The sequence below is a fragment of the Tachyglossus aculeatus genome, chromosome 2 (genome assembly GCF_015852505.1).
Source record: "Tachyglossus aculeatus isolate mTacAcu1 chromosome 2, mTacAcu1.pri, whole genome shotgun sequence".
Classification (NCBI taxonomy): domain Eukaryota; kingdom Metazoa; phylum Chordata; class Mammalia; order Monotremata; family Tachyglossidae; genus Tachyglossus; species Tachyglossus aculeatus.
This window is the reverse complement of record NC_052067.1, coordinates 63,635,268-63,656,930: the sequence shown is the minus strand read 5'-3', so window position 1 is coordinate 63,656,930 and position 21,663 is coordinate 63,635,268. Positions and strand designations below refer to the sequence as shown.

Genomic DNA, 21,663 nt, shown 5'->3' with positions numbered 1-21,663 from the left:
TTTCTGTGTGGAGAGCACTTTACTAAGCGCTTGGGAGAGTACAGTACAGCAAAACAGACACATTCCCTGCCCACAATGAGTTTACAGTCTGGGGGTGGGGTGAGACAGACATTAGTATAAATAAATTACAGATATGTACGTAAGTGCGATGGGGCTGGAAGGAGGAAAGAAGGAAGAGAGCAAATCAGGGTGACGCAGAAGGGAGTGGGAGAAGAGGAAAGGGGGTGCTTAGGGAAGGCCTCTTGGAGGAGATGTGCCTTCAATAAGGCTTTGAAGCAGGGGAAGAGTAATTGTCTGTCAGAGTTGAGGAGGGAGATGGTTCCAGGCCAGAGGCAGGACGTGGGTGAGGGGTCGGCAGCAAGGTCGAGGCACAGTGTGAGTTTGAGGTTAGCATGAGAGGAGTGAAGTGTACGGGCTGGGTTGTAGTAGGAGAGTAGCAAAGTGAGGTACAAGGGGGCAAGGTGTTGGAGGATTAGGAACTTCATAAAGTCATCAGATAGAAAAAATTCTTTTTGTTACTGCTTTTATTAGGGCTCGTTAACATGAAATTTGGGTAAAAATCAAAATTATTATTCTTGAAAGTGAGGGAAAAGTGGACCTGGTCTTGATTAGGTGCTTATTTTGCTGCTTAGGCTGAGGGTAACTCTTTAGACATGTCATTCCTCTTCAGTTCCAGCTATCTTTAAGGAAAACAGTTTACCCGCAACATGTGACCTCATTGTCAACTCATTCTCCCTCCCCTAAATGCAAAATTTATTTCTAAAATGTTGCCTGGTGTCAGGGCTGGAAACCTGTACCTCACTTGAACCACTGGTGTTCAGGCACCTGTTACCTGAACAAGTACTTCAGACCCGCAGCTTCCATCAGCAATAACAATGTCAATTCTTCCGAGTTCCATTGTGGCAGTTTAGAAGGTTTTCATCAGTGAGTAAAACCATCTTGGTCTTAGTTGGTGATAGGAGTGTGCCTGCTGAAGTTTGTCAAGTTCAAATTAATATTTCATCAAAGTGGTATTACTTTTTTATTGACAGTGAAAAAATCCCAAGTGTAGGATGCACTTTATTTTGCCTGTTAATGCTTATGCCAAATTTTCATTTTAAGCACTGGGCCAGAATGGCAGTGTGGCAGAGTATGACCTAGTGGAACGAGCATGGATTTGGGAGTCAGAGAACCTGGATTCTAATCCCAGCTCCACCATTTTTTTTTTATTTTTTTGTATGGTATTGGTTAAGCGCTTAGCATGTGCCAAGCACTGTTCTAAGCACAGGGGTAGATACAAGCTTATCAGAATTTACACAGTCCCCTCTGGGGCTCACAGTCTTAATCCCCATTTCACTGATGAGGTATCTTAGGCTCAGAGAAGTGAAGTGACTTGCTCAAGGTCACACAGCAGACAAGTGGCAGAGCTGCAATTTAGAACCTGGCTTTAACCCAGTACCCCTTGCCTGCTATGTGACCTTGAGTAAATCACTTAACCTCTCTCTATCTCAGTTACATCATTTGTAAAATAGGGGTTAAATTCCTGTTCTGTCTCCTCAGCTAATGGGCAGAGAATGTGTTTACCAACTGTCTTGTATTGTACTCTCCCAAGAGCTTAGTACAATGCTCTGCACACCGCAAGTGCTCATTAAATACCATTGATTAGGTTTTGAGTCCCGTGTGTTGAATCTTCCTCCGTAATAATAATGATTGTATTTGTTCAGTGCGTACTGTGTGCCAAGCATTGTTCTCAGCACTGGGGTGGATATAAGGTAATCAGGTTATCCCACGTGGGGTTTACAGTCTTAATCCCCATTTTACAGATGAGGTAATGGAGGAACAGAGAAGTTAAGTGGCTTGCCCAAGGTCATACTGCAGACAAGTACTTAATCCAGTGCCTGGCATATAGTGAACATTTAACAAATACCACAGTTATTATTACTAAGGGTGAGGACAGAGATTTTTAGGGAGGATAAAGACTCTAAGGGAACAGCCTTCAAAAGCAACAGGCCAGGAAGCCACCATTTTGAATTCTTGCACCATAAACTGGGAATGCTCCGAGACCTGGGATGAGCAAGACTGGAAATCCAGCTCTAAGGCTCTGGGAAGGATTGCCCTCATAGTTCTCGTGACGTGGACACATTTTGGGTGGAATCTGTCTAGATTATAGAAATTTTCATCCAGTTCTTGAGGCCTGTGATCTTCTTTGGAAGTTTATTTTTCCCCCTCCCCTAAAATGAAGGGGGTATTTTTTGTGACATCGTAGACCAGTTGCCTGTTGAGACAAAATTGGAAGTTTAAACTCTTACTGCCATTCATGCTATCTAGGCTGGAAGAGTTGGAAGAGTGTTGTTCTAAAAATACTTGTCTAAAACAAGATGAAGAGCAAAAGCAAGTGCTGATGATTTCTCTTAAACATATGATTGAAGCTTGTTGGGCAGATAGTACACACAATAAGCACTCAGTAAATACCACTGATTTATTGAAAGTGCTAAGCCTGACACTGAAGTAATAGAAATGAATAACGGCGTAATCTCAGCAGTGGAGTGTAGGGTTATCTATCTAAAGGGGAAAGATGGGGCACATAATTGCATCAGGGATAGGCCTGTAACAATTCTCCATTTTGAATGGTTTTTGGGGCACCCCTCTTTACATTTCCAGTACCATTTGGCATTCAATTTGGTTTCTGTTGGCTGAGAAGAGAGCAATGGCAGTACAGAGTACACAGATGTTACATTTGGACATTTCAAATTTTAAAATGGCAAGATTGCATAATGTCTATTTGGGGAGTTTGGGGTGTACATTTGCTAGACAACTTCTGTTAAAGTCTTTGGGAAGTAACAGAGCTTAGTGGAAAGATCGTGGGCCTGGGAGAGGACCTGGCTTTTAATACCAGTTTGGCCATTTTCCTGCTGTGTGAACTTGGGCAAGTCACTTAACTGTCTGTTTCCTTATCTGTAAAATGGGGATTCACTGCCTGTACTTCTTCTCTTTTAGATTGTGAGCCCTGTGAGGGACTGGGACTGTGTCCAATTTGATTGTCCTTTATCTACCTCACTGCTTAATATGGTGTTTAGTAGTTAGCACTTAACAAATGCAACAATTATTTTTAATTGTAAAATTAAGCACAGTCTGCATTGCTCATACATCCAGCTGTTTTAATGTCTTGGTTGCTAATCGAAAGCTATTCCAGTCCATTTGTAGTAATCTGAGCATTTCAGGAATTATACTCTGATATTTAGACACAAGGACAAGCAAATTTATCTAACATTGGCACAAATTAACTGAGTATAAGAATGTGGAAGTTTATGGAAGCGATGTGCCGGATGAGGAAAACAAGTTTAACCTTCCCATAGTGGAAATTTTGCACTGTTGTGTGGAACAGTAAAGTACAATCATTTTTGAGTACTTTCTCATTTTCAGTTTTTGTTTCAATTATGATTTTGCTGAGGGTTGCTTAAATGCAGCAAATTCACTTTCCGTTACTCTGAGTTGGTCCATATTGGACAAGAAGGTATAATATTTGAGGATCTGGCTGACTTGATGGTTCTGTTTTTGGCATTAATACTGTTAATCTGGTTCACTCAAATGGGTTTTGAGTAGCTCAAGAGCTCATGTTGGGGCCTCTGGAATCATCTGTATTATGCTATTATCCACATAGCAAAGGAAGCAGTGTGACTTAGTGGAAGGAGCACGGGTTTGGGAGTCAGAGGACCTGGATCCTAATCCTGGCTCTGCCACTTGCCTGCCATGTGACCTTGGGCAAATCACTTCTCTCTGCCTCAGTTACTTCGTCTGTATAATGGGGATTAAATCCTTATCCCTTCTGCTTAGACTGTAGGCCCTAGGTGGGACAGGGACTAGATCTGACCTGATTATCTTGTCTCTGATTATCTTGTGCATAATACAAATATCATTAAAAAAGGTAAAAATACCTGAGTAAGTAATATTGAATGGAATTAATTCAGTCCCTGTCTTTTCTGGGTATTCCCAAAATGCTTCATTCTTATGCAGAAGTGTAATTTTCAGTATAGGCCAGTTTGAACAAAAGCCCCAGCCCTGTCCCAAATTGAGACTCTTTCAGAGACTTGAAGGAAAGACTCATTGCAAAGGAGACTACCGTTAGCCTTAGTAGCAGCTAGCACAATTAGATCTACTGTCTGAGCCCTATGTAGGAAGTCGATCATATGAGAATTTTAAACTCATTGATTCTCTTGCAGTGTCAGAATCTTATTCTTTGCGAAGTGATGTTTAGCTAGCATAAGCAGGGTGAATTCAAACTAAGTTCCAGTAGCCTTTTAATACTGCAAAGCTCAGACATAGAGGTAGGGAGTGAACACATTGCTTTTTGGAAATTTTATGCAGCACCCTTTGGTTACCTTAGTTGAAAATAAGGCTCATGGTGTATCTTGTCATAGGTAAAAACGAAATCAAAGTCCCATTTTGGATTTGTCATGTCTGAGAAGATAGTCACCCACTTATACAATATGTTCATGATTCACATTATAATCTAGATGGTTATTAATACCCATGAGTGGTGTGAAAGGCCTCTAAAATAGACTACTTAGTTTTACCTGAAATTTACCCTTTTCCCTCCTTTTCTTCCACCCATGTTTAGATTTCCAAATCAGCATTTTTCTCAAGGCTACACTATTTGCCCAAGAGTTGTGTTCTTAAGCTGAAATAAAGTCAGTGCAGCTGGAAAGATATTTTAAAGCCAGGAAGTATTTCTAATTATCAGACATGTGGGTATACTTTCTTCTTGGTTAAGATGGATAAGAGTTGGGTGAAATTAATTATGATGCTTACTTCCTGCATACATAGTAGAAATTTAGGTGGAAGTTAGTTTCTCTGCTTTGGAGAACAAAATATGCCTCTGATTCAAGTTCACTCCTAGTTTTTACAAACCTTTCTAATGAATATATGAATTAAAAACTGTACTCAACGTTTTGCTTTTTGGATAAGAAATTAGTCTTTATATTTCCTGAAGAAAAATTCATTGTGTGGAATAATAATTATTTTATCTCCCCGGATAGGTTGACTCTTCTCTCACCTTTCTGCGAAGTATTATAAACATCTATTCTTCTATTTAATACTAGGGCAGCCCGATGGATCCAATGGTAATGAAGAGACCTCAACTGTATGGAATGAGCAATAATCCTCATTCCCAACCTCAGCAAAGTAGTCCATATCCAGGACAGTCCTATGGCCCCCCGGGGCCCCAGCGCTACCCAATTGGAATACAGGGACGGACCCCTGCTGCCATGGGAGGAATGCAGTATACACAGCAACAGGTTGGTGGAGGTTTTTAGTTAGTAATGTTTTCTTTCCTCTGTGGCTTTTATCATAGAGAACCCAGAATTCTTGAAGGTAAGTGGTTTATGGAATTCGAAGTGCTCCTTTGCATCCCTCAGAAATGTTCTCTGCTGTTACCTCATTCTCCTTGTGTACTGCCCCCCAGAAAGCAAGTAAAATTTATACCAACATATGGATTCCTTCCCCCCGCCCTGCCCCCCAACTTGATTTTTCAATTGTGAGAACAAATTCCAAATTTGTAACAGTGGCAGTTTAGTAAAGTGAAAACAACATTATCGACTGCTTTAGAGAGAGAAGAGAGTATGTTAGATCTCTGCATAGGTTTTTATTTTAAAGTATCCGAAGTAGCCCTCTTCTTTCCTTCTCTTTATGACTCCTTTTTCTCACCTTTGAAATATATAGTGGAGTCAGTGGGTTTATTCCATGGGACACAAAAGTATAACCTTTTTTTTTCCAATGTGGATGAATGTTCTGGTTGACTTCTCCATCCCTCTATAAAAAAGCCCAAATCCTCCGAAGAATTGAAGAATTGGGCTAGAGATCACTTATACCATCTTTAGGATTGAGCAGAGCTGTTTAAATCCATCTCAGACTGATGAAAATCTAGCCAAGATTTAACACCCCTACTAAAGAAGACTCCATCTTCCGTCTGCCTAAATATTCCAGTATTTAAGAACTGTCAGGAAGTATTTCCTTAGATATAAGTATAATCTTTTATGTTTTAGCACCAGCCCATTTACTTTTGTCCTGCCTATAGGAAATAAGCAAAAACATTCTTTGTGTAGCTCTTCAAATAGCCTGAGGGCAATTTAGAAATAATCTTTGTGTCTGCATATCTAACTTTTTCCTTCACATAACATATTATGATCCTTTCATCTATGAATTTACCTAAATCCCAGTCAAACTTACTGGTATTTTTTTGGTGGGGGGGTGTCTCAACTTCTTGAGGGAATGAGTTCTGTGTAATTACCACCTGCTTGGCGAGGAAGTGTTTCCTTTCTCGTGTTTTTAACCCATCACCTACAGGCTTTGAAGGATTCTTTGTTGTCCTGGTGGTTTGGGATTTGCTGAAGGACTGTACTCACCCTGATTATGATTTTGAAGACTTGAATTATTCCTCGTCAGGCTTTGTCTTTCCAGGCCGAAGAGTTGTAATCTTTCTTTCAATCTGTCCTCATATAGAACCTCATCTGCACCATCTCCAGCTTTGTTACATCCTCCTTAAGGTGATGTGACCAGGATTACTCCCAGTATTCCAGATGCAGGCCAAATATAGTGGTCAAACATATCTTGTGTTCAGATCCTTCAAGTGAGTTTGTAGCTAGAAACAAATGGAGGAAAAATAATTTTTAGCCTTCTCCCTGACTTCTGTGCATGTGGAGCCAAAGTAAAATGATTAAAAGATAATTTGTTATTTGGGGGATAATTATTCTACGGTTTGTAGAAATGAGGTTCACATTTTTCGCTCCATTTGATAATTGCTGGGTGAATTATCAGCCAACAGGCAGTGACCTGGCACAGCGATTGGCTGCTGGCCCTATCTGTCTACTCACAGCATTAATATAATTGGTTGAGCAACATTATGGTTATGATTACTAATACTCTTCAGGGAAAAAGTAAGGGGATAATTATGACATTGAATTTTTATTGAATGGACATCACCACCTTGGCGTGGTTTTGCTTTGGACAGACTCCAAAGTTTCGTGTTTTTGGTTTGTGAACCTCTAATGGTCTGAATCCACTTCATTTCATATTGCTTATATATTACCTTCTTTCCGTTATGGATTAAAATGCAGGAATTCAGGTTTGTAAATTGAGTTGCCCACTTACCAGCCATGTGGTAAGTTGTCTTTGGCTCAGGGGGCCACGGTTTGATTCCTGGCTGGCATTCTATTTCTGTGACATGAATATTAAATGAGCACTCTATTAGAGGAAACCTGCAGTGTTTGTTTGAAATTTGCTGTGGGTAATAGTGTTGCATACCTTATTGGCTCCAAGACAGTTAGAAAGGAACAGAACACCATAGCACTTAATTTTGGGAAAACCTGGGGATTTCTGATTTGGATGGTGGTGTATTTATTTTTACACTGTGCTCATGAGGGCAACCTCAGAGTGCTTTGTTGATAATAATACACTGTTTAGGCATTTATTAACTGGAACTCAATTTGTTACCTTATACTTGGGGATCCTCCTACATCACCAGGCAATACCTGGCTAGACAGATTAGGCTTGCAAGATGCCCTAAAGAACCAGCACACTTAGATTTTTCAAAGTGAGAGGGGAATATCCTCCTGTGGAGAATGTTTTGCCTCCAGGCCCCTGAAATTTAAACCTGGGGACTATTAACCGAAGTGTTTGAGTTGATTTCATCTAATATAGTAGTACAGAGAGGATATGTAAATCTCTAAAATGAGCCAAGTCATTTTGAGTTTTTTCAGTTTGAAGTTTATTTAACAACACTGAGGTAGCCAGTTCAGGGAGCAACTAGATCAAGGAATTTGGGACTAAATCCTTATTTTGTTTTCTTTGTGCTTTATCCCCTTAAATATCCAAATAGGACTCAGAGGACCCTCATTTTTCAAAGGTTTCATATAAAAGAGACCTGATGCTTAAATACAGACGCACTTGAAAACCTAAGTTGCACTCGTTTATCTTGAGTGATAAAGGATTGATTTAGCCTGCAGTCATCTAGATACTCATGAGCTACTGGATTAACTACTGAACTGTCCCCTTCTTATTCAAAATCATAACAAGGTTGCAAAAGACTTTGTTTATTGGTGAAAGGTGTCCCTCTTACCATTCATTTGTATGGGGAAGTGGGTTAAAGAATACATGAGTACACATCTTATCTATGTAATCAATCGTATTTATTGAGCACATACTCAGCAGAACACTGTACTTAGCGCCTGGGAGAGTATAATAGAACTGAGTTGCTAGACATGTTAGACATTAAATAATAGATATAGTTCATATTCCTGAATGCCTTCTATATTTGTTTCTAGCAATTTTACGAGAGCATCTGTATTCCAGTTTGTCTTGTTTTATGCTGTCGAGTCGTCTCCGATCCATAGAGATGCCATGGACACATCTCCCAGAATGCCCCACCTCAATATTCACTCGTTCTGGTAGTGTATCCATAGAGTTTTCTTGGTGAAAATACAGAAGTGGTTTACCACTGCCTCCTTCTGTTCAGGAAACTCGAGTGCCCACCCTCGACTCTCCTATGCTGCTGCTGCCCAGCACAGGGGAGTCTTGACGGGTAGCGGATTGCCTTCCACTCGTTAGCCACTACCCAAGATAGGAGTAGAATGGATATGCCACTGCCTGACTCTCCCTCCCATAGCCAAGACTGGTAGAGTACTGGAAACTTTATAGGTGCGTCCCTGAGAGGGGCATATTCCAGTTAAGAATGTTATAATTGTGGATGGAACCTGGGTTCGAATCTTGGCTACCTGGGTTTTAATCCTGATTACACCACTTCTCTGCTGTGTGACTTTGAGCAAGTCACTTCACTTCTCTGTGCTATAGTTACCTCACCTGTTAAATGGGGATTAAGACTGTGAGAACCATATAGGTCATGGACTGTGTCCCAACTGATTAGCTTGTATCTGCTCCAGTGCTTAGTACAGTGTCTGGCACGTAGTAAGCCCGTAACAAATATCATAAAACAAAAAACTCCCTCAAATTTTAATTTGCAGGCAGCTGACAGCATCCCTTAGGGAAGCAGCATGACTAAGTGGATAGAACATGGGCCTGGGAGTCAGAAGGAGTGGGTGTAGATGGAGAACAGAAAGGGACCCAGAGAGGGACCCCAAACTGGACCTTGAGGGACCCCCACAGTTAGGGAGTGAAGGGCAGAGGAGGAGCCCTGTAAGGAGACTGAGAATGAAAGGCCAGAGGGATAAAAGGAGAAACAGGAGATGACTGAGTCAGTGAAGCCAAGGTTGGATGACGTTTCCAGGACAAGAGGGTGGTCCACGGTGTCAAAAGCATCTGAGAGGTTGAAGGGGGGAGAGTTAGGATGGAGTAGAAGCCATTGGATTTGGCAAAAAGGAGAACATTTGTGACCTTTGAGTGGGCAGTTTCTGTGGACAGAAGGTGATGGAAGCCATATTGGAGGGGTTAAGAAGAGAATTGGAGGAAAGGAATTTGAGAGAGTGGGTATAGACAACTCATTCAAGGAGCTGGGAGAGGAATGGTAGGAGGGAGATAGGGCGATAAATGGAGGGAGCTATAGGGTCAAGGGCTTTTTTTTTGGATAGGGGAGACATGGACAAGTGTGAAAGCAGTGGGGAAGAAGTCATTGGAGAGTGAACTGTTGAAGATGGCTACTAGGGAGGGAAGAAGGGAGGGGAAGAGAGTTGTAATAAGGTGTGAAGGATGCAAAGGGTCCAATGTGCAGATGGAGGGGGTGACTTTTGAGAGGAGGCAGGAGCTATCCTCCAGAGCAACTACTGGGAGGGATGGGAGGGACTGAGAAGGAGCAGGGGCGATTTTAGGGAGCTCACTCTTGATAGTGTCAATTTTCTTAATAAAGTATGTGGCCAGGTCATTTGGGGCAAGGGATGGGTGAAGCAAGGGGACAGGGGGCCTGAGGAGAGAGTTAAATGTCTGGAACAATCGGTGAGGGGGATGGTCAGGGGTGTCAGTAGGGGTTGAGAAATAATTTTGTCGGCAGAGGAGAGGGCAGAGCATGCAAGGATAAAGTAGAAGTGGACGAAGTTAGCCTGGTATTTATATTTCCACCAGCAGCGTTCTGCAGCTTGAGCAAAAGAGCGAAGGAGGCAAATTGTGCTGGTGATCCGGGGCTGTGGGTTAGTGGTATGAGATCAAAGGGATGGAGGAGCAAGTGAGTTGAGTTCAGTAAGGAGGGCGTGTCAGTTTGGTCGTCAAGGGAAAGTAGTTTGGGTATGGAGGCTAAGCGGGGCATGATGAGTTGGGAATGATACTTCATAATGGTGATTTAAATAGTGCCTATGATCGGAAAATATCTCCTTTTCACAGTATTTCTCAATTAAATACACTGTGCCCTGCATTCATTCATTCAGTCGTATTTATTGAGCGCTTACTGTGTGCAGAGCACTGTACTAAGTGCTTGGGAAATACAAGTTGGCATCGTATAGAGATGGTCCCTACCCAACAACGGGCTCACAGTCTAAAAGGGGGAGACAGAGAACAAAATCAAACGTGGACAGGTGTCAAGTCATCAGAATAAATAGAAGTAAAGTTAGATGCACATCATTAGCAAAATAAATAGAATAGTAAATATGTACAAGTAAAATAGAGTAATAAATCTGTACAAACATATATACAGGTGCTGTGGGGAGGGGAAGGAGGTAGAGCCAGGGGATTGGTGGGGGGGGAGAGGAAAAAGGGGTTCAGTTTGGGAAAAGGGGCTGCACACAGTAAGCATTCAATAAGTGATTGATTGGGATAAAAATTTTCCATGTCTTTTGCACTTATTTGCAGTGAAGTGGTTGCAAGTATAGTCCTAAAGCTATGTTTCTGGCTACGATGTTAAAGCTAGATATAACCAAACCTGATTATCAAGGGTGAACAATCCAAGGAATTCCATAAGAATTTTAAATCCATCACCTTATCATTGTGGTCATGGGAAAAAATGTCAGAGAAGGGTTTCTAGGGCTGAAGTGCTGATGTGATGGGGGAAGATATGGGGATCTGGAACTTGCAACTCTAAATGTGCATAATATTATGTGTCGCCACATCCTTAAGCACTAATATGAATGAGCAAGGAAGAAACATTGGCCGTTGGTAGAGTGAAGTACACTGGCAGATATCCAGTGAGCACTTAGTGAAATTGGGGACTTTGAACACCCTGGCAGGAAATGGTGTGATACAATGAGCTCTCATGCATAGGCATGATAGAATATAAATGGCATCATTTGCATTTTATGTGTAAGGATTGTGCTTGAATAGCTAAAGCCAACAGTAAAATTGCATTGCTTGGACATTTCATCATTTTTAGAGTCCTTTCAGGGAGCATATTTTGATATGAATAATTGTAATGTAATATTCGTGATAGTATTTGTTAAGTGGTTACTGTGCACAGAGCACTGAACTAAGTACTGGGAAAGAATACACAGGAGGAAAATCTAGATTTGGGCCCTGTCTGGGTTTGGGGTGAAGGGCGATGGCTCACAATCTAAGAATATAATTGGGGAAAAGGGGCCTGTAGACAGACACACCATGAGTGATGAAACAGTAAAAGAACAGGGTAACAATACCTTTTATGAGTCACATCAGCTGTTCTTCGTCTGTTAGTATTAAGGTATTCAGAGTTTACCAGCAAAATACCTCTTCTCTTCTAGTCTGTAAGCTCTTTATGGGAAGGGATCATGTCTGTCTACCCTTATTATACCATTATCAGCAATGGTATTTGTTGAGCACTGTAACTGTGTGTGCAGAGCACTCTACTAAGCCCTTGGAAGAGTGCAGTTCCACAGAGGTGGTAGCACATTCCCTGCCCATGACAAGTTTACATTCTTACTTAGCACATAGTAAGTGCTTAGTAAATACCATCGTTTGACTGTGCCACAAGTTTCTATTTTTACACTTCGTCGCCAACGTTCCTGGTTGTGTACATGCAAAATATTTCTAAAAGAATTTGTGGGCAATTGTTTTAACTTTTCATTGTTACCAAAAAAGTAGCATTTTTCTACATTCTAGGGGTACTTATGGGGAATGCATCATTTGTTTTTGTAGGTGTGTATGTACAAGTGTCATCCTTCAACAGTAGGTGTTTTTCTACAATTAGGACTATCTTGCAAAAATATATTTGTTTTTCCCCATTTCTGTTTTTGTGAAAACAATTTTTCTTTTTGAGTTTGAATTATACCTTAGCTTTTAAAAATGAGTTCCATGATATGTTAGACCCTGTAAAAAATATACATATGATTTTTAGTGTCTCTGAATGAATTATATTTTAAATTGGCATGCCTCATAATCATAAATGGCATATATCTTCCTCATTGTCTGTTCTAAACTTGCATTTATACATATCATTAACTTTATCCATGTGTTTTTTGGGGTTTTTTGGCTTTATTTTTGAATTTTATTCAGTTTTTCTTTGACAGGTTTACACATTTTGTTATAAGATGTGTTGAGAGGCTTTTATAAGTCACAGGAGGTCTCATTTCAGCTGTAATGTACACTTACTTTCATGGCTTTTAAATGGGGCATTGTGAATAATTGGATCAAGGCCCAGAAGAGTGGAGTTGTGGAAAAGTTACTTTTAAATAATGCATAATCAACATCAGATTTTTAACTTGATTATTTCATCTATTATTTTCAGAGACTAAAGCAACAGTGTTAAAGATGTAACCTGAGGATTGTAATCCCTTTGTGGGAAGGGATTGTTTCTATTGCTGAATTGTACTTTCCAAGCATTTAGTACAGTACTCTACACACAGTAAGCGCTCAATAAATACAATTAAATGACTGAATGACTGTGCATTTGACAAATGTAAAATTGCAGTGCTGGGTAGAATGTATAGCTTTACAAAGAGTTCAGAAATCTGTAACTGATTAATTTTAATATTTGCTTCCCCCTTTAGACTGTAAGCTCCTTATAGGCAGGCAGTGTGTCTACCAACTGTAATATTGTGATCTCCCAAGTGCTTAGTGTAATGCTCTGCACACAATAAGTGCTCAATAAATACAATTGATTGGAGAAATTGTGACTTCCTCACTAAATCAGTAGGATCTATTGAGCACCTTCTCTGTGTGTTGTGTGCTGTATTAAGTGCTTGAGGAAGTACAGTAAAAGCTCAGACATAAATTGAACCAATTTGAAGATACGGTCTCCTGATTGTTTCTTTATAAATAAATTTAGATAATGATTTAAATACAGAACTGATAAGAAGAGACTGAGTTTCTTGTTCACCTACTGCTGATACCAGCTCCACATTTTAAACACATTTAGTTCATATTTGATTTTCTGCAATTCTCCATGCTGTCAGATAGGAATTTTAACTCTTATTTTCTGGGCTATATTTACAACTTTCAGAGCTGAAGAGGAATTAAGAAGTCCCTGTAAGAATCTGTTCTAATGGAAAGTGCAAGTGAACGAGAACTTGAGCGGCACTGACATGATTACCTCATTTAGGAAAGAAGATTCAGTGCTTTTATTTGGTAAAGTCCCAACTGGGATGTGGCCTTTCTTGGTCAAAAAAATCAATTAGCTGTTGCCTTTGCAGGTAGATTTCCAAAACTACCAAGCGCTTGGCTATTAGCTGCTGGACTGTGGGTGGGCCTTTTAGAGTTAGTTGTACTGGAAATCGTCAAAATTGTGAATGATAGAATAATAGTAACAGTACTAATATTTGTAGTATTTAAGTGCTTCCTAGATTCCAAGCACTGTGCTAAGCCCTGTAGTAGATGCAAAATGATTAGGTCAGAAACAATCCTTGTTTTGTGTGGGACTTACTGTCTAAGAATTCCAAGGAGATGGTGTCTTCCAATCTAGACATTCAAGACCAGTTGTGACATATTTATTCTCTTTCGCTTTTCTGTTTGTTGCCGAATTGTACTTTCCAGGCTCTTATTACAGTTCTCTGCACACAGTAAGTGCTCAATGAACACGATTGAATGAATGAATGACTCAATTGTAGTTTGCTTTTATTTCAAGTTACTTTTGGTTATGGAAAAAAAGAGATGTAGTATTTGCCAGTTTTCCCTGCCAAAAAAACCCCAACAAACAAGCATTCATTGTACCTTAAGTTGCATCTTTTTCATGTGTTGAAATTATTCCAATACCTCCCCTTGTATGAAAGTTTGAGCTGACCATCATCAAAGTGGAAGCCAAGCCATTTAGTCTCTAGCCTGAGAGAGATGAAGTTTTAATTGAGTAGGAGAGGAAAAACAGTGTTACTAGGGAGAGGTTTGAAAGGTAACAAGGACACCAGTCGTGGAGCTGCACAAGAATGCACCAAGACACATCCATCCTTGAGTATATTTGGAAGGACATTTTTTTTCCTTCAAAATCTTAATGGATCTGATAGTACAGTTAGACTTTTACAGTCTGATAGAGTAAATCTTTATAGAATCAAAATAGTAAATACACTTGAGGGATTAAAATTTATGGGCACCTTGTACAATCCTTCTAAACGGTGGACTGATCTAAAAGCCCAGCCCTTTTGAACATGGATAAAGCCTACTGTAATAATGTTAATTCTTTGAACTTTTATAGCGCTTTTGTTTTCTGAAAGATTTTTCAAATCATTGATCCCCTTTCTGAAGTAGAGACGGGCAGGTATGTATTAACATTTGTATTTTCTGGATGAGAAGCTAGGAAATGGTGAGAGAGAGGGATTTTTCCATGATCAACAGGGTTTGTGGTAGAGATGGTATAAGAGTGCAGGTTTCCTGACACCTCAGTTCAGGGCTCCTTCAGTAGGCCTGGTTTCTCAACATGTCATTCAATCAGTGATGTTTATGGAGGGCTTACTGTCTGTAGAGCACTGTGTTTGGCACTTGTGCATAATGCATCTCCTTGATAAGGGCAACCTCAGTTGTCCAAAGTTGATCCCTGATGGGGTTCTTCGTGCCCTTCTGATTTGTGTTCCTAATCGTTCTGGTAGTGCCATGTGACACCTCCCAGGAGAGACATGGCATCAAGAGCAGCGTGGCCTAATTGGAAGAGCACAGGCCTGGGAGTCAGAAGGACTTGAGTTCTAATTCTGGCTTCTCCACTTGTCTGCTATGTGACTTTGGGCCACTTAACATTTCTGTACCTCAGTTACCTCATCTGTAAAAAGGGGGTTAAGACTGTGAGTCCCATGTAGTGCATGGACTGTGTCCAACCTCACTAGCTTGTTTGATGATGATGATGGCATTTGTTAAGTGCTTACTATGTGCCAAGCACTGTTCTAAGCACTGGGGGAGATACAAAGTAATCAGGTTGTTCCACATGAGGTTCACAGTCTTAATCCTCATTTTACAGATGAGGTAACTGAGGCACAGAGAAGTTGTGAAGCAGCATGGCTTAGTGGAAAGAGCACGGGCTTTGGAGTCAGAGGTCATGGGTTCGAATCCTGACTCCGTCACATGTCTGCTGTGTGATCTTGGGCAAGTCACTTAACTTCTCTGGGCCTCAGTTACCTCATCTGTAAAATATGGATTAAGACTGTGAGCCCCACGTGGGGCAACCTGATCACCCTGTATCCTCCCCAGCGCTTAGAACAGTGCTTTGCACATAGCAAGCGCTTAACAAATGCCAATTATTATTATTATTATTATTGTGACTTGCCCAGAGTCACACAGCTAATGAGTGGTGGAGTGGGGATTAGAACCCATGACCTCTGACTCCCAAACCCATGCACTTTCCACTAAGCCACGCTGCTTTTCTACTACAGCGCTTAGTACAGTGCCTGGCACATAGTAAGCACTTAAATATTATTTAAAAAAAAAAGCAGGGGCTGGGCGGTTGCCTGATTGGCTCAGACTTCCCTTCAGTCTGCCAGCTCTTCTGGTGATTGGGGAGTTTAGCTAAGGGGTAGCCATTTGGGAATTTTTTATTCTTCTTTTTAGATTCATAAAGAATTCTTGCTACATTGGAAATTGTTCCAACAGGGTTTTGTTGGTGTTACTCAATTTCTAAGTATGAAAGCTTAAAAATCCTGACTGAAAAGTGTTTAGTGGCCTATTTTTTCTTCTTTTCTCTCTGGTTCTAAGCCTCATTGACTAAATTGAAGAAAGGCTGTTACTGGCAGGATGCGGCTTTGTTTCCTATTGTCTGTCTCAGAATTATCCCTTCTGTTGAGTGTAATTCACTCAATAGGGGGAGGTGAGCATAGATTACAGATAATCGGAGAATCAGGTTTGACTTTAGATGGATCTTTAAGGAAGCTCAGATCTTCATTTTAACATTGGTCATTTAACAATACTTACCCAGGGAAAATCCCTAAAGTAGCAAAAATGCATTGTTATGCAAAATTGAAGCATTTCTGCAGTTTCTTTCATTGCTTCAAAACTGCAAAGGAGAAATTATAGGTTAAACAGAAGCATTCGACCTCAAGGGAACAGAATTTCTTACAGTTGGTGGTAAAGGGTCCCTCTGCTGCTGAGGGTGAAAGTGGGGACTAGAACAAGGGTATAGAGCCCTCTACAGAGATGAATTTGATGCTGATTTTACACTGATGCTTATGGAGGAAATGTGCAATGGTTGGTGTTTATTTAAGGAAAGAAAAACCTCAAAAGTGACATTTAGCCTGGTACAGTGAATCTGATGAGCTGAACCTGCTGTTCTCAACATATATTTTAAGATGCTTTATGGCCTGTTGCTTACCATTAAGGGAGATATTTTTTTGGAAAAACTGTATGGTAGGCATAGATTTGGGATGGTTCTTGACTCTAAAGGACTCCATTGCAAATAAAAAATTTATTTGAAATTCTCAAGCGTTTCTGAGATGCATTCTGCAAAAGTAGTTTGGTTAGAAATATCCGGTCATTGACAGAATAGATGATAAAAGTAGTTTTTGTGGTATGTTAAGAAAAATCCTTACACCATAAAGTTTAGTTAACTCCCATCTAAACTGAAAATTTAAATTTTACAATCACAGACAGCAATAGAAAGCCTATAAATGCCTCATGATGGGGTGGAGGGGAGGACCCAGACCCCTGTATGGTCAGTCTGGGGTGGGGGCCCAGCCCAGTCCACACACTCCACTCCTCTGCCGCTCACCTCCTCAATGGTCCTCGTTCTAGCCTGTCCTGCCATCGACCCTTGGCCCACGTCCTAACTCTGACCTGGAATGCCCTCCCCCCTCACATCTGCCAACTAGCTCTCTTCCCCCCTTCAAAGGCCTACTGAGAGGTCACCTCCTCCAGGAGGCCTTCCCGGACTGAGCCCCCCTTTTCCTTTGCTCCTCCTCCCCTCCCCATAACCACTACTCCCTCTCTCTGCTGTACCCTCTTCTCCACTCCACAGCACTTGTGTATATTTGTACATATCTATTATTCTGTTTATTTTTTTAATGATGTGTGTATATCTATATTCTATTTATCTGTTTTGATGTTATTGTTTTGTTTTGTTGTCCGTCTCCCCCTTCTAGACTGTGAGCCCGTTGTTGGGTCGGGATTGTCTCTGTTGCCAAATTGTACTTTCCAAGCACTTAATACAGTGCTGTGCACACAGTAAGAGCTCAATAAATACGATTGAATGAATGAATGAATGAAAGCAAAAACAAAGTAAGTTTAGCATTTGGCAAAGGAGATGGTCCCTATAAAAATATAGCCCTTTCCTCTTGTGTTGGTTTCCTTTTTTGATCATGGCAGGCAGAATGGCACTGACCAGGTATGTGAGGGACAGACCCAAATGGTGCTTGATAAACATTTTATGAATTCCGTCTGTGACCCAGCAGCACTAGGACCATCTGACTCATTAACTAGCTCATGTTACCAGTACAGTCAGTTCTGTAATGCAAGGGTTGAGTTCCTGAAGAACCTTGCGTTAAGAGAAATTGTGTCTCCCGACACTGCATCACTGTAATTTATATTAGTGTCTGTCTCTCTAATCTGTAAAGTTGTTAGAACCCACAGCGAGCTTGCAGTCTACGGGGCGGGCAGAAAGGGGGTGGGGAGATCTCTTGAGACTAAAATTGTGTGCCTTTAGCCATAGCATCCTACTGATTTTTGTTTTTATTTTGTGTGTTTGTCCTTGTCTCTTACGTTGCTTTAGTGTTTTATTCCGTCATCACTCTTGATGTAGAAGCAGTATGACTTAGTGGAAGGAGCCCAGGCTTGGGAGTCAGAGGTTGTGGGTTCTAATTCTGGCTCTGTCACTTAGCAGCTGTGTGACTTTGGGCAAGTTACTTAACTTCTCTGTGCTTTTTACCTCATCTGTAAAATGGGGATTATGACTATGAGCCCCACGTGGGATAACCTAACTACCTTGTATCTGCCCCAGTGCTTAGAACAGTGCTGGGCACATAGTAAATGCTTAACAAATTCATTCATTCATTCAGTCGTATTTATTGAGCGCTTACTGTGTGCAGAGCACTGTATTAAGCGCTTGAGAAGTACAAGTTGGCAACATATAGAGACGGTCCCTACCCAAAACGGGCTCACAGTCTAGAAGGGGGAGACAGACAACAAAACAAAATATATAACAAAATAAAACAAATAGAATAGTAAATATGTACAAGTAAAATAAATAGAGTAATAAATCTGTAAAACAAATACCATCATCATGTACCTTTCTCCAGTCCCCTCTCCTGCATTTAGATTCATAGATTGTGGACCCCTTGAGAGCCAGGGACTCAATCTGTTTAGCAGTTAAACAGTGTTCTGCACACTGCTGCAGTACTGCTGCTACCTCTACTACTGTCAATCAGTCAGTTGTATATTTTGAGCCATTACTATGTGCTGAGCACTGTATTAAGTACTTAGAGTACAGTACAATAGAGTTGATCACAAGGTGGTGACAATCTACTACTGTAGCCGTTTAATTGTAGGAGAAGAGCAGTGGTGTTGGTAGCTGTGCATTGGTAAAAGGCTAGGATGAAAGATAGCACATAATGAACTCAGGGGAGGGGCCTGAAAAAGGAACCTGCAGAGGCATGTTGAGGGGAGGGTGAGAGTGCGGAGGGAATCGATACTCATGCAGTGATGTGATATAGATTCAGGGGTGGCGCTTACAGAACCACGGTTACATCAACAAATGGTGTTTCGTGCATCTTGTACATATTGTGGAATCTAGGAACCTGAGATATGCCTGTAGTGTGGAGCGCACCTGGTGTCCCGTTAATGATGAACAGCTACCTAGATGTGGACAATATGTGTTCATCTTGAACCTATCATCAATACATGCTTTGTTGGAATAAAGGCTTAGAGACTCCCATTAGATCTGGGCATGACCATTGAAAGAGGGAAACTAGCTGTACGCTGTGCTGGTGCAAGGATCAGTCTGTCTCAAGAGTCAACAGATCGTGAGTCAGCAGGGCCCTTGCCCTGGCTTCATTCATTCATTCATTCATTCATTCATTCAATCAATCGGATTTATTGAGCACTTACTGTGTACAGAGCACTGTCAGGATGAGAGAGAAAGAGTTAGGCATAGGAATTTGGGGATGAGAAACACAGTAAAACATCCAGATCTGAGTGAAGAAATGATGAAAAATGTACTAAAGTGATGCAGAGGTTTGGTGCATCTGTTTTTGCAGGTCCCCGCCATTGCGTGTCACACGCACAATCAAGTCTACCATACTGAACACAGTGAAAACAGCAGATGCTCCAAGGGGGGTGAGAATATCATTAGGAGCTGCTTTCTGTATGAGTACAGTGCTTTGCACACAGTAAGCGCTCAATAAATCCGATTGAATGAATGATATGTTCAGTCGACTGCCTGACTTTTCCCTCTTCTCCCCTTCGCTGCGTAGGGCTTGGGGAAAGAGACTCAGAGTCTTCAGCAGTCTGGGGAGGGGGCAGGCAAGCCACTGGGGAAGGAAGCTAAAGGATCATGCCATGCCTTCTGCAGTTGACTTGGTGTGCTGCCCAAGTGTCGCCCCCTGCCCTAGTATTGTCACAGCTTCTTTTAAAGCTTTTAGTCCATCTGGTCCTCCCAGCTGGATGTGTGGCGGCAGCAGCAGCCCAGAGGGGAGGCCGATGAAGGGTGAGCAGCTCCCTTCTGTCAGTAACCTGCTGAGCTTGGGTGAGGAGGGAATTGATTTTCCTGCAGTGATGGGGTATAGCTTCAGGGGTGGTGCTTACAGACCCAAGGTTATATGTACAAATGGTGCTGCGTGCATCTTACCCCTCTCCCTCCCCCGCCTGAATACCGCTGCTCTGCTGCCAGCCAAGCAGACCCTGTCTGGATTGATGTTTCACCCCTCTCTCACTTTTCAATGCCCCACCAAGTGCCTGGTCTCCAAAAGAGTCAGTTCATTTTTTGAGAACCAGTAAATTAAAAAAAAATTGTCCCTTTCCCCCTTGGGGCTTTTGAATGAGACGGATTCATTCATTTGCAAATATTTCCAACGAAACCTAATTCTTGGTTGGCCTCGTGTTGGTTTTTTGTTTTTGGAATTAAAGGTCCACTGCTGATAAAGAATCTAGCATTTGGCTTGCCAGAATGGAGGAACCCCCTCCCCGCACCCCATTCCCCATCCCTTTTCGGGTGAATTATAAAAAGTTTGAAATGTTACTCTCTAAAAATTATCAACCTATTGGGTGGACTAGTTTTTCCTTGAAGAATCAGCCATGTTTCCTAGAGTGTTACTCTCCTTCCGCCTAGAAAATATTACACTTGAAGATATGTGTTAACATTTGAAGCTGTCACTCCTTCTTTGACAGTAGGGATTTAAGTGTGGCTTATTTTAGTCATCCACATTAAGAGTTACTTTTTGGCTTGGCAATCTGGACCACTTCTAAAGTTTTGCTTTCAAAAATAGAAACTGTGTCAAAAACCCCAAATGAAACCAGTGATGGTTTCAGCTAAAATAGATGCCCCGTTGCAGTGATCATGTCTGCATGGGACTGGGCTAATTTTTTAAATGGAAATTTTCTTGTGGAAAATTCTGGTTTTGGCTTAAATTTGCATGGACATAGTGAATATTGCCAACCCAGTATTGACAAAACGAATGCTTTTGAATAATATATGCCACTTGTCTTCCTTAGAGCTGTTGCAGAAAACCTTGCAACAGCATCCTGTCTGATTGACCTTTAGGGCTGTTCCAGCCCCCTGCTACCATTGGCAGGGAGAAAACATATTTGATGTGGGAGAAAACTTCCTTCATTCATTCTTTCACTCATATTTATTGAGTGCTTACTGTGTGTAGAGCAGTGTACTGAGCACTTGGGGGAGTACCATACAACAATAAACAGACACATTCCCTGCTCACAATGGCCATTTCATCCTGCCAATCAATCAGGGCAGGAAGCAGTGCCATGTGTGTGACTTGCATTGTTGGTGCCACACAAATCAGTACTGTGTGTATATATATATATATTCATTCATGCATTCATTCGATCGTATTTATTGAGTGCCTACTGTGTGCAGAGCACTGTACTAAGCGCTTGGGAAGTACAAGTTGGCAACATATAGAGACGGTCCCTACCCAACAGCGGGCTCACAGTCTAGAAGGGGGAGACAGACAACAAAACAAAACATATTAACAAAATAAAATAAATAGAATAAATATGTACAAGTAAAATAGAGTAATAAATATGTACAAACATATATACACATATACAGGTGCTGTGGGGAGGGGAAGGAGGTAAGGCAGGGGGGATCGGGAGGGGGAGGAGGGGGAGAGGAAGGATGGGGCTCAGTCTGGGAAGGCCTCCTGGAGGAGGTGAACTCTCAGTAGGGCTCTGAAGGGAAATTTTATATTTAAAAATGTATATTATATA

The 21,663-nt window shown here is 41.3% G+C and overlaps 1 protein-coding gene across 5 annotated transcripts in view; it reads left to right on the top strand.

Annotated features, from left to right (window-relative positions):
- ARID1B (AT-rich interaction domain 1B) overlaps window positions 1-21,663 on the top strand; it is a 541,437-nt gene that overhangs the window by 36,347 nt on the left and 483,427 nt on the right. For all 5 annotated transcript variants that reach the window (XM_038762779.1, XM_038762785.1, XM_038762806.1 and 2 more), the window contains exon 2: window positions 5,079-5,273. In XM_038762779.1, coding sequence (XP_038618707.1) covers window positions 5,079-5,273 — 195 coding nt within the window. The remainder of the gene's footprint in view (window positions 1-5,078; window positions 5,274-21,663) is intronic.